At 34.2% G+C, this 13,795-nt stretch overlaps 1 protein-coding gene across 1 annotated transcript in view; it reads right to left on the bottom strand.

Annotated features, from left to right (window-relative positions):
• Positions 1 to 2,199: 2,199 nt before the first annotated feature.
• The window catches only part of scrt (scratch), a 47,523-nt gene continuing 35,927 nt past the window's right edge, over positions 2,200 to 13,795 (bottom strand). Inside the window, exon 2 of the mRNA XM_089645706.1 lies at positions 2,200 to 12,853. Coding sequence (XP_089501832.1) covers positions 11,760 to 12,853 — 1,094 coding nt within the window. The 3' untranslated portion in view covers positions 2,200 to 11,759. The remainder of the gene's footprint in view (positions 12,854 to 13,795) is intronic.

Raw genomic sequence — 13,795 nt, 5'->3', positions numbered from 1 at the left:
AAATCTGCGGGTTTAATCCCCGTTGGTGGCATGTATTTTTTTCGGAAGATTTTTTCAATTTGTATAGGTGTTTCAGGCTAATAATTATTGTTTAATAATTATATGTTATTTTTTGTGCTATGCACAAAAAACTTATCTCGGCAACATTAGTTTATCATATTCGTTTTGTTATGTTTTTGATTTTGAAATTCGCTGGTTAAAACAGTTTTATTTCGACTCTTTGTTTATCCTTATTTCGTCGTACGTGGTTTCATTACGTATAAGTCTCCTCTTACATAATTTCCTTATTCCAATCCCATATTCAATAATATATCTTGTGAAATATTTCGATTTTAATTTCATTGAACCAATGTAATGGTGACCCCCTGTCCTAGCTTACTTCCGTACTGGGAATAGGTTGTACTTCGATACCCGTAAACTGGTAGGTGAGAATACAATTATAGTTTGCACGTATACCAACTGAGTAAAAGCAATTGATAAGTGCTTAGCACACCGTGTTTTTGCCGTTGCGTTTGACGGAACGTCACATAACTTCGCTCCGTCTTGACACTTCGTGCCCGTTGAGAACAAGGTTCTGTCTGCAATTTGCATGAAACTGAGACAAAGTGGGTATGATTTGAGATATTACGGCCAAAAATATTGTCATGATGTATTTTTGGAGTATTTTGCCGTGTTGGACTTCCTCCTTTTTTAGACAACGTTTTCGACAGCGTCGCGGTGTTCATCTTTGCTCCAATGTTTTAAAGTGAGAAAAGGGTAGCTATTTTTAAATACATTGATTTGAATGTCTCTTTTGTTTTCGGTAATGAGTGAATGAAAATCTTCAAAATGGAAATTAACCCACTTCCCGACATCCGATCGAACTGAAACTCTGCAGATAGACTCGTTGTCGACGACAGTGCATTCAATTAACATCATTTGGTGACAATCACCCACATACACGCACACGCGTACAAACATAAGCATTTCTCTAAAATGTCAGTTGGAACATTGTAGTTCCGCGGGCACCCACCCATTCATCGTCATTAACGCAACAAAATTAATTAAACCAAGTTTCTTCACTTGAAGGTTGGTGAAATGGTGAAAAAGTATAAATTGTTTATCTATTTAACATAGTAACCAATACACAGTATCTTACCTTTAATTTATAAAATAGCGTATCTGATATACCGCCCAGGATTTGTTTGATGTTGATCTCTGGAACTCTGCTTATTCCGCATTCGTTTTTATATATTTTGAGGACATAAGTGAAATTTAAAATTTTTTTGTTTAATGTTATTGTTTACACATTTATAAAATTATTTAGTTAAGTTAATTTAAAAAAAAAATAAATATGTGCGTGCAAATTAAACACGTTTTTTGAAAATTCAACAGCACCTTTTTCCAATATTTATCCTTTTTAGATATGTAATATGAAATGTTTTATTCATAGCCATTTAATAGATGAGCCAATCAGAGAATGGGGAAGAAACCTTTGTGCCCTTCTCACTTTTGGTGATTTGTCAATAAATGAATCTGATAGTATAAAGGTAACTCGCATTGTAATATCACCATTTGGTCCTCAAAAATAAAATCTGCTTGCCCTTTTTACAAAGGCGCGCCTCTTTCTAATTGTCTAAATAACTTAACTACATTACCCAAATTGGGTAAACAAAAGTTCAGGTTTGTATTCAAAATTTAATTTTTCATTGCACTATTTAGATAGTTTGTTTACTATTCGTTTAGGAACTCTGCGCAGATCACAATGGACAGCTTACTTTAGCTAACTTTACTTTGCAGAGCATGATTGGCTTATTTCAGTGTGCGCTCTTTGGTGGTCAATATACGACTGATGTCATAGGTTGTTGTCTTGTCAAAAAATGAAAACGTTTTACACGTTTTCACGTTTTAAATAATACATGCTTAAACCAAGGACGATTTCCTTTTTAAAACAGTCCTTGCTTATTTGGTAAAAGTAAGTTTAATTTGGAAACAGGATTATTTAGGGAAAATGAAAGTCAAGTATGTTTCTACACTATTTATTACGAAAATATAATACAAAACTTACTATGTATTATATTATGTTGCTCATAATAAGCTACATAGAAAATATAATACAAAACGTACTATGTATTATATTATGTTGCTCATAATATAATACATAGAAAATATAATACAAAACTTGCTATGTATTATATTATGTTGCTCATAATAGGCTACATAGAAAATATAAAACTAAACTTACTATGTATTATATTATGTTGCTCATAATAGGCTACATAGAATATTGCATCAATATTTTTTTGAAAGTGTTATAAAAATCAGATTGTGAAACAAACATATATATATAGTTTTATTCAAAAGTATACAAATGCCTCAAATCTATGTGAAATCTTTAAGATTACGCCGATTCTTGAGGACAAACATAAATACATTATTTACTTAAAACAAATGACATGATAGGTATTAAAGTTTTTGTTTTGTAAATAAATATAAATAATAATTCTTACTTGCACAAGCAATGCTGGTCAGAATACAGCAGGAATCCATTTTATATATTGATGAGGTTGATAACTTCATGTCTGAGGAGTCCACGGTAGCAGTCAAACGTAGCTTAAGTAAATCATTTGCCAGAAATACTCGGTAATTTTGGATTTCCTCGTGAAATATAATAATAAATTCGCTCGCCATAGCTGTTTTCTTTCAAGAAATCGCCAAAGTAAGGTGGGCACTCATTTTCAAAACTTTTTATATCAATTCTATATTTTTTTCAATTTAACTATTCCAATATTTCAACTTAAAATATTGCAAAAAATTAAAGAGCACCCAAAAATGATTAAACACGAAGAAAAAAATTATGGCTTCTAATAATTTGTTATCTTTTAATTTTCATTGCATATTGTATAAGAGTAGAATCATTGTTAGATAAATTTTTTCAACTACCAAAAAGACAGCTAAAGATGTAATCAAAATCTAAAAGCAGGACATAAAATGTATCGCATCAACTACGCTTAATCAAATGTGTCTACGAATAATGTATAAATGGCAGCCGCACAACACGGCAGATGTTTTCAAATAAATACCAAGTGAATTGACTTCACATTGACGTGATTCTAATCCATAGTATTCTGGTTTAACTAAACCAATGATTTCACCACAAAAAGCCAAGCAGGGCCAGCGCAAGAGCGTGTACTGTTAACGTTATATATCTATTGAACAAATTTCCAGAAAATGCACTTATTTTTCAAAACTTGATGCTCGAATGCGCCCGGCCCGATCCGCTTATTTAAACCACGTCAATTGGATATTTACTTTGCTAACACCTGCAGTGTTTCATATATTTTATCAAGTCGCAATATCGCAATCATGCACAATTTTGTACATATTATATTTTACAACAAAGAAGGAGCATGAACTTCCAAATCAATGTATCGCTTGCTGTTCAGTGCTGCAGGCAAGGCTCGATATAGTCATCAGATGCTTATTCTTATTATCAAGTTTTTTCTTTATAAATTTTAGATTATGCTTTAAAGTTTAATGACAACCGACATTTTCAAGATTTGCTGTGCAGTTTCTGGAGAATTCATTCATTTCCTACATAGTTAATATTCTGTTGTCTGTCTGTGTATTGTAATACTGCTGTGTAAATTAACGTGTTAACTGACATGTATTGTGTTTTTTTTAATAAATTGTGGAAATGTTTACATAAATAAGCTCTGCGCTGTCGTCTGACGGCAACTAAATATTATTGCATGAAACTGATTTTAAAGATCAAAATCAACAGGTTTCATAAAAGATTTATTTTATTTGGAAAATATTCAGAAAATGTATAAAATTTATTAGTTTTTATTAAGTCTCACTATTTTAAATTTCGTTGAAAGTTATTTAGGGATTCAAATTTAATTTATATCTTAATTGAATGGAGAAAATGTATAAGCTTATACTCCAAAAATGCCTGAAAGAGGAGGGAAACATGTTAGGTCAACATACTTGTAGGTAAAGAAGTTAAATAGTCTTAAAGAGAAATGTAGTTACAATATTAAAGATAAATCACCATAATTAATTACAGTTGGTAATACAATATTCTGATCCTGAATAGTGAAATAAAAATTCATTATACAAGTTAAAAAATCACATATTAATATCGGTTTGACTATGCTATGAGTAATAATTATTTATAAATGCAATATTGGTACAATCTTGAAACTCAGTTAATCTAGTGCAACTATCGCTCTGAATATTCAAGACTCTCTTCTAACTGTTTAAAGTATCGTTTCATTTGAATAATTCACAAATTTTGTATATGGTTTAATGAATCCAAAGAGCCCTGATACTAATCATGACTATGAGTTACTGAAGCAAGACTATCGTGACCGCTTCAAATCTAACAATTTAACTTGCGAGCTCTATGTTTCTATCACACATACATCATAAAGTTAAATTTCTATGCTTTGATTTAAATAACTAATGTTGCGTATGAATAACGGTTGTTTCAAGTGTTTGTGTATCTTTTCTCAATAACCGCTGTGGCTGAGTTGACTGACTAGGAAAATTGACACTTAACATTTTTAGTTTCCCCATTTCCAACATATCACGTTGGTTACACAACGGTTGGGAAAGGAAATTAATTGAACGGTTAGTTTAAAACAGATCCTTGTAATGTAAAACAATTAAAATAATGTACCTTAATACAACATGGCTTACAGTAAAACTAAGACAAGTGCGGGTTACAATCTTACAAAGTATACATAATAATTTGAATATAATCCATGGTACAGTGTAATAATTGAATTTAGCCATGGCGTTCCTATTTAATAGGCTCCGTGTTCGACAACTGTTTACATCTAATAAGTACACACATATAATATTTGTATAACAGTAATGAATAACATCCATAGAGTACACATTAAATAATTTCATACAGTATAATATAGATTTCCACTTGCTTTTCTATTATCTACAATTTTGCATCCGATCTAAAATCACCGTAGGGATTGCTTATAAATTTCAATAGCCATCACCGAATTCAAAGCATTTGACACAATACTTTAGTTACTTCCGAAATGTGTAAATAATTTTGTTTCCTAATATCGCCAAAAATTATTGCGCTTCTAAATTGCTTATAATTTCTTTAATGCATAATTTATTGCTTCGACTACTTTACCTTATTAACCACAATACAATATTACATATATATATATATATATATATTATTTGTGAAATTTGAAACTATCTCTTTCTTCTTGATGCAAAACAGACTTCCGAGTCACTCGGTGAATGGAGGAGTGATTATGGTTAGGTACTGTTTGCTCGGTACGACTGTATAACTATCCTTAATAATTGATGTAGTCGCGCTATCAAGTATCAGGATGTCGGTAGTGCCCACATTATATTATATTAATGGGATATTCCGGAGGCGGGGTAATTTACAATGGTCTTTAGGTTTCAAATATATATAAATGGGGTTGGTTGGAGTGCTTGTACAGAGGAGTGAGGGTAGTAAAAGAGTATCTGTTATGTTATCTTACGGTACTTAGATTGTTTACCTACCTTAATGTAAATAAACCTATATCCGCTCGCCCAGCAGTATTTAGCAGAGCTTGCGGCGCTACATTATTATTGCTTCTCGAATACCCGACATTATCCCGTAGTCGCTACTTACCTCGGAAACGCGCATATAACGAAGTATTAATCAACCCACTCGCCGGAGCGGTGACTGCAGCAGGCGGGCGTGCCTCGCCTCGCCTCGCCTCGCCTCGCCTCGCAACGCCCGCCTCGCCTCCCCTTAACGGCTCTGCTTTTGTCGTGGTTTCAGGGATCGAAGATCATAAGTGCTTCTCGCAAGCGACCAAGTCGTAAGATTAATATTACAAATATATTATAATACAGAATTGCTTTTAAGGATCACATTCGTGTGTTTCATAATAACTTCAGATAATAATTTTATTCTAGAAAAGATTCGTTTTCAATCGATCACAGGGTAAAAGTCGACCATTTCTGCAGTTGCTTATCTTTTTTTATGTATCAACATTGAATTCATAAGATTTTTATCTATTCAGCAAATCTCAAAATATATAAAGGCATCTATCGAAAATCTGTGTTTAATTGACACGCCGATGATAAAATTTTAGGCTTGAGGATTAATAAATTTGCTGTTCAAGCATATCGAATACATTTTATTTTAAAAATCCTCAAAATATCCACATATTTTTTACATGAATTTAATTCAAACGGTATCAAATATTAATCTAAAATGTATTTATTTCTAATCATTAACTTCGTTGCTTTGCAAAATCATTGTATGTATGTATCATAATAAATGTCTATAATCCCACATTCGAACAAGTCAACCGTCCAACGCGGTTAACCCGGACATCGGGACATCGAGCGTATTGTATGTAGGTTGCATTCGTTGTTTGGATGAAATACGAGTAGTTTCGTTAATATCAAGCATTAATTCAGCTTTCGCGACCCAGTTACTGCCGCAGAAAATGTACAAAATCATATATAATTTCACAAAAACCCTATCTTAGTTATTAATCATGTGTAAATTTATGTACAAAACCGACATCTAAAATGTCTACTTGTTAATATTAATACTGCGTTATGGTCTAGTTGTACTCTACATGTCTATATTTAATGGTCGGGTAACTATTATATTTCAATAATGTGCATGACTCGCAAATAACTTCAGTTCCCTCTCAAGGTCACCGCAATGACTTTATCAACTTCAAAAATGAATCCAACAACATATCAAGCAAGGCACACGTGCACTGAGATGGACACCTACAAACAATGTAAGAAGTGCAATCACAAACTAACCACTGAAATACTAGCGCTAGCGGCGCGGCGCGACTTCTTCCATTACCTTCTCTATTCTTCGATCGCGAACGTTCTCATTTAACAAACAAACTTACAATATAAAATAATTTTCTGAAGGAGAAATCATTTTTGAAATAATCACACAAAGTAAAACGCCCGAGCGTAAATATATAATGATGGTGCTAATTTTCTAACGAGTTTAACAGGAAAGCATTCGAGTTTAATAGAGTTCATTGTGTGAGTTCTAAGTATTTCTTATAATTTTATTCGCAAAGTCTTTCCACATGGCCTGCTATCAAAAGTTTTGGAAGAATTAAGTGAGGCGTTGTTTATTATTTGTAAAGTACAATATTACTCTCTAGGGACGATACGACTACTTCAGACTAATATATTTTCGTTTACTAGACTTAAATACCGTTGTAATCCTATAATTAGAATGTTTATGTTCATAATGTTAAAACAGAAATTCGGCTGTATGAATTTACTGCAAAATGTGTTGCCGTGTCTACTATTTGGGTGACAAACATTTACACATAGTCGAACCATCTTGTTCGTTTTGTAAATGGATATACGGGAGTATATCATTTTTAGTTAATTCAATCAAGACCGAGATGTAATTACATATATATGTTTGTAATCTCTCTTTAACTTGTGTTTCTGCGCTCATGGCAAGCGCCGAACTAGAGCACGTTTGTAGCTGAACCTGTTTAATATTACACTTGTCACCGATGTTTTGTCTAGAATACGTCAAATAAAGTAAGTAGGTGGTTATGTACGTTCACTGATTCCAAGACAATTTTAATGCCTTCCTTTGGAATCTGACACTAATATTAATTACAGACCCGCGAAAGTAAATAGTATTTGAGTGCAAATTCCTTGCAAATCGATTCCTAAGACAAATCCCTTACGAACTCACGCTACTAGAATGTTCTAAGCCAACCTTATAATATTTAGTTGCTAGGTATATAAAATAAATAATTTCTATGAATTTCCCCTCAAATATTCATAATGCGGGTAGTGTTTTGTTCTTATAAAGAGTTTTATAGCAAATTTAATTAAAAATACATATTTAAAAGGAATCTGTACATTTTATATAAAGTCTTCGTTAATATTTTCATTAAACTTACGCTTTCTTGCACTAAAGGCTTGTCTTGCGGAAAACGAAACACGTAACCGTAAAAAAATATAACATTAATATTTCATTCCAGGGACCTCGCACGATTTTACAATAAACAAGTGAAACCAAGGAACATTTTGGTGTGAGTTTTCAAGTCGGTTATTTATCCGACAAATTATCTACAATACATCAAACAATCATTACTTAAATTGCTAAAGTTATTTTCATAAGATTTTTTTTAAACATTAAAAAAAATATCAAAATAATATGCCTAATAATACAAAATTCAATGAATTGTAATAAAACAGCTCTCATTAAAAATATACCTTACTATTATTATAATCAAAGCCCATTATGTAAATTAATAAAAACTACCTTCATTTAGAATAAATTATGTTTTCATGAGATCATCATCGAAGCTGTTTTAAAATAATGTACACTAAATACTGAATTAAATACATTTCATAAAGTAAAGTTAAAGATAATGGTTTCATTATAATATAATGTAAAATTTACTTTAATTCTATTCTTTTTTGACTAGTTCACCACTCATCTTTGGAATAATTTTGGTTATTCAAAATAATAATTTAAAAAATGCAAACCACACAGTGCCGAAATAACTCGTTGCCAAATAAATAAATCTTACAATTATCTAAGCAGGACACATGATCACACTTAATTATATAAAAAATAAGCAGGATAATTGATATTAGTAATTATTAAATATATACTTACAATTCTTTAAAATTTGTTTATTAAAAATAAATACACCTAGCTGAATGAAAAATACCTATCGCAATCGATGTAAACAATAATAACTAATTCACATTTTAATCGTCAATTGTAATAGATTAAACGGCTTTGCTATTTTTTGTTTACAATGGCTAGCTAATGGTAAAGCCAAAAAGCTGGCATGATGTAAACAATAATAACTAATTCACATTTTAATCGTCAATTGTAATAGATTAAACGGCTTTGCTATTTTTTGTTTACAATGGCTAGCTAATGGTAAAGCCAAAAAGCTGGCATGATGTAAACAATAATAACTAATTCACATTTTAATCGTCAATTGTAATAGATTAAACGGCTTTGCTATTTTTTGTTTACAATGGCTAGCTAATGGTAAAGCCAAAAAGCTGGCATGATGTAAACAATAATAACTAATTCACATTTTAATCGTCAGTTGTAATAGATTAAACGGCTTTGCTATTTTTTGTTTACAATGGCTAGCTAATGGTAAAGCCAAAAAGCTGGCATGAACAATACTAAAGAATTTCATAATTTGAACCTAATTATTTTTATTTTTAAATAATATAATTGTGACGTGTCTTTTGAGTCCGAAATTATAACGATAAATGTGCGTAAAATATATACAGTTTATATCAAATTTAATGCAACAGGCATCGGTTGTAATTACAAATCTTTTCAGTTGTATTTGAATTATTTTTTTTTTACGAAATATCTTGTAAAAAAAATAATGATAAACAAACACATTTTCCCACACTAAAATAATAAATACAATTTGTTTTTACAATTTGTTGAACAGCTATAAAAACGTTATTCGTGTTGTCCTTTCTCTATCCGTAAAATTTTAACAACCTTTGTTATATTCAAATTGAATCAGTCGAGATATGTCAAATTAAAACAATTTCAGTTTCTTCTCCATGCCAAGCACTTAATGTTGCTATGGAATCTGTATTTTCAGTCTCATCGCTCAAATTTTCCAACGTGGGAGACTTCAATAGTCATAGAAGATTTAAGTTATGCAAAGGAAAAATAGGGACTCGCAACAATAGGATAGAATTAAATCAGTAAAGTACCTATGGCTGTTTTTGTAAGACCTTCCTGCCCGCCATTGATCTATATGTTGCCAGTAAGTAAATTAGCGCTGCACCAAGAATTACACTAATTTGTAATAAGTAATCTAATCAAGTTGATACGTTGATATTGTTTTCGAAAAATACGTTACAACTGAGGAGGGAAATAGGTTTACATTACGGTACATTGTAAAAAATACGCACTGTAGCTAAGCGATACGTTTTTTTCACGAAGAAAAGAAAGTTTAATTTTTCTAAGATCTTAGAGTAAATATACTAGTATTATGGACTGCCAAGACGGATAAATGTGTCACTGCGAAGGGGGAATGTCAACAAGCGGTAGCCACAGAGCTCTCACTCGCAGGGAATCCTACCACGGCCACTAAAAGAAAGGGGCTATTCTCTAAAACCCGTAGAAAAGTAGACTAGAATAATAATGGAATGACCAGACGGTGACCACTGAGCACTCTCTAGAATATGATGATCCATTAGCATGGCTACTATAAGAAAGCGAGAATTCTCTGTGACCTTTAAGTAAGTAGACTAGAAATTGCACATGCTTGAGTTCCTGCTAAAGAGATATAAGTATTGACGAGCGGGATCCACAGAGCTCTGGCGTCAGGGTCGGGGTCCCGCTATCACAGCCACTAAAACAATTTGAGAATTCTCTAACAGGTACCCTAAAGAATGTAAGTAGACTAGAATTATGGACTGCCCAGACAAATACATGTGTTAAGTGTTAATTCGAAAGGGGAATGTTCTGGAGCGGTGGCCACCAGTTCTTGCTCCGGTAACCCCTTCCGCCGGCTCTCAAGGCCGTGTTTCTTCTAGTTTACGCATAACACTTCCAAATAACTTTCTCATTATTGTTTAAGTATACCAAATATTGCTTTTATAACCAGAGATTTCGCAGAACTCGTTTGGCCATCGACAGACCGCCAAAGAGTTCCTGCGACTAAAATATTTTTAATTTTGTAAAATTGGCCTACAAAAGATAATTTTCAGACTCATTATTATTTACAGTTATTTTATCTTTCACTAATCATATTTCCCGTTTCTCGGACTAGAATATTCGACTAGGTGAAATACATTTTTATTTAGACCTACACAGCTGAGACAATTATTTTGTCTATACCTAATTATAGTTAATTAATAAGTTACCCTTATGTTCGTAATTTTTACAGATATATTAGTTTTATTCGTTGTGTGTAAACCGTTGCTCAAGTTCGTTGTAGAACCCTTTGAAGAAATTAACTGTCTTTGTTTATAGAAAAGACAAACCAAATTGAGAAAGAGACTAGATTATAAAATGACTACATCCTTCAAAGTTTGGCTGAATTTCATCTAGCGCGTGACAGAATGGCGTTACTTCAGTGTGTGTTCTTCCAAATGTTGGATGTGTAATTCTGTGTAGATCCTAATTTTTTTGGGGTTTTAATAAAGTTTGAGTAATTATTTATTATTTTGATTAATTTTTGAATTAAAACAAAGACACGCTAGATTCAACTCTGCCAATTTTTTTGGAAAACCTATCCTATGCTATTACACTAAGATTTAGTGCAAAAATTAAAATATGTAAAGCGAGAACAAATTTAAGAGAGGAGACATGAAATTTTGGGTTCATAATATTTTTTTACAAAGACAAAAATGAATGGAGGGGATGGATGATTTTTCGTCGATGTATTGGCAACCAAATGTTGGGATAATTGTGTGTTTTTCTAAATCTATAAATCTATCATTTTTTCAAATATTTGTCTTAATTACGGTCTATTCAAAATAGATACTAAAACTAGTTCCCTCATTGGGAGTTGGACGTTTCGCGATTTACTTTAACACTATCTCTAAAATATACAACCCACGCAAAGAAAGAACAATCATTAGAGAGCAAAGTTAGTTTAAGATGAAGTAAGTACGAAGGATATATTATACAGGTGCCCTAAGGGGTCGAAGTGAGATCAGGTCTCGGGATGGCCGCACAAGAAACACGAGAGGCAGAGGCAATAGGAGTTGTAGAAACATTAGATTCAAGCCGCGTCTTCCTGGACGGACTCTTCTTGCTCCCCCTCTCGGAAGCAAGCAGACTCTAGGTGCTTGTTGAGGTAGCTCTTGAGGGCGAAGGACTTGTGGCAGCGCGCGCACTCGAAGTTCTTGTCGGCCGAGTGCGTCTGCATGTGCGCGCGCAGGTTGGAGCGGTCCGCGAAGGCTTTCCCGCAGTGCGCGCAGCCGTAGGGCTTCTCGCCCGTGTGTGAGCGCAGGTGGCCCTGCAGCAACCAGGGCCGGGAGAACTGCTTGCCGCACACGCCGCAAGCGTGCGACAGCTTGTGCGTCAGAACGTGCATGGCCAGCGCCGGCATGGACACGTACGCCTTGCCGCACGTCATGCACTTCTTGGCTGCCATCGAGTCTAGGCTGCGGTGCGTCTGTTTGTGCCGTGACAGGTTGCTGGAAGTGGCGTACTGCTTGCCGCACTCGCTGCAGGTATACTTGGTCTTACTATCGGGTGCAACTAACGTCTTGTCAATTGTTGCGCCCGTGACGGAAGCAACGTTTTTTCTTTTTGATCTACCGTCGCTCACAAAAAAGGCTTCGTACGTATAGGCGACAGTTTTACCGGTTCGAATGTCTCTGGACTCTGATTTTTCGTCTTCGTAAATTTCTGGTTCTGGCGAGTCTTGCAACCGGTCATCGATGATGAGTTCTTGGATGACAGTAGGCTGAGGAATGGGTGGAGGAAGAGGTGGGATAGGCAAGAAAGCGGTACTCTGGCTGAGGTCCAGGATAGCGTGCGCGGCGTGTAAGTCTTCTTCTGCTGGTATTCGGAACTCCATGGCTCTCTGAGGTCTATCGTCCAGAGAGTAGGGCCGGTAGATGTCTTTCTTCTTGGGTGGCAGAGAGAGGGCAGCCCCCGTGCTGGTGAAGCACATGGCGAGAGACTTCCTACTTGGTGGTGGGGGTGGAGGAGGATGGAATGCTCTTACTTCAGACGTCTCAGATGGAGGTTGCAGAGTGGCGTAGGACGGCTGGCTACTGGGAGAAGAGGCGGTGCTAGATACCTCCTCTCCCTCGGCGCGGGGTAGATAGGCCGTGAAGTGCATCGATGATATTTCGCCGCCATATCCTGAAAACGAAAATATTTTAAACGAGAGTCGGAAATACAAGTTTTTATGATGTTCAGACTAGTTAGGTATGTACTGTATGTAGTTTCTTTATAACATCAACGATAACGAAAAAGAGACGTAAATAAAAACATGAGGAAATAAAAAAATAAAAATAAGTTGAAACGACACGAGGGAAACTCCGGCCCAACACAATCTGCAGCATAAAATTGGGAGAATTGTTGGTGGCGCTTGGGTTGTGGATGGGGTGGAAGGAGGGGGGGGGAACCCCTATAGACACTACTTCAAGTGAGAGTGAAGTAGAATGAGAAGCTAGGGAAATTCATTTTCTTACTGCTGTGACCTTCTTCATTTCTTCACCCATTCACTTAGTTTTCGTAAACAACTTATACTTTGCTATTGACATTTATCCCTTAATAATATATTATTTTTCCAAATAAGAAAACGTTTCAAACGTACTTAAGTAAGTTTACAATACATTTTGATTGTCGTGAAAAAATTGATTTTCTTAATGTAGTGACTCCGACCGCAAGTGGAAAATTTATGTAGCTTTTTAGTTCAATTCTAATTATACATATACAAGGGCGGAAGTGTAAATAATTACGGGATGGTCTGAATTATTCATAAATCAGTTCCGATTTTGAAGAAGACAATTAAAATACCTTTCAGTTGAAATAATAATATTATTGGTTGGTACTTTATCGCTGGTCCGAATTCTTCACACAATCAGTTTCAATTTTGAAAATGACCCTTAAATTCAAAGAACATCCAAGTACATAAAACCAGAATTGCACAGAAAGACACGCAACTGAAATTAGTATTTTTGATGATGTGCATTTAATAAGAGTATGTACCTACGTGTTAGTCATTACACATTTTTCATTAGAGTAAATAAAAAGAAAAAATCAAAGCAAGGTACATCACTAAAAATAATGTGTTTGAGA

Source organism: Hesperophylax consimilis, chromosome 23, assembly GCF_061612785.1.
Source record: "Hesperophylax consimilis isolate HC1 chromosome 23, BYU_Hcon_1.0, whole genome shotgun sequence".
NCBI lineage: Eukaryota > Metazoa > Arthropoda > Insecta > Trichoptera > Limnephilidae > Hesperophylax > Hesperophylax consimilis.
The sequence above is the reverse complement of the archived record's forward strand: the minus strand, read 5'-3'. Positions and strand labels throughout refer to the sequence as shown.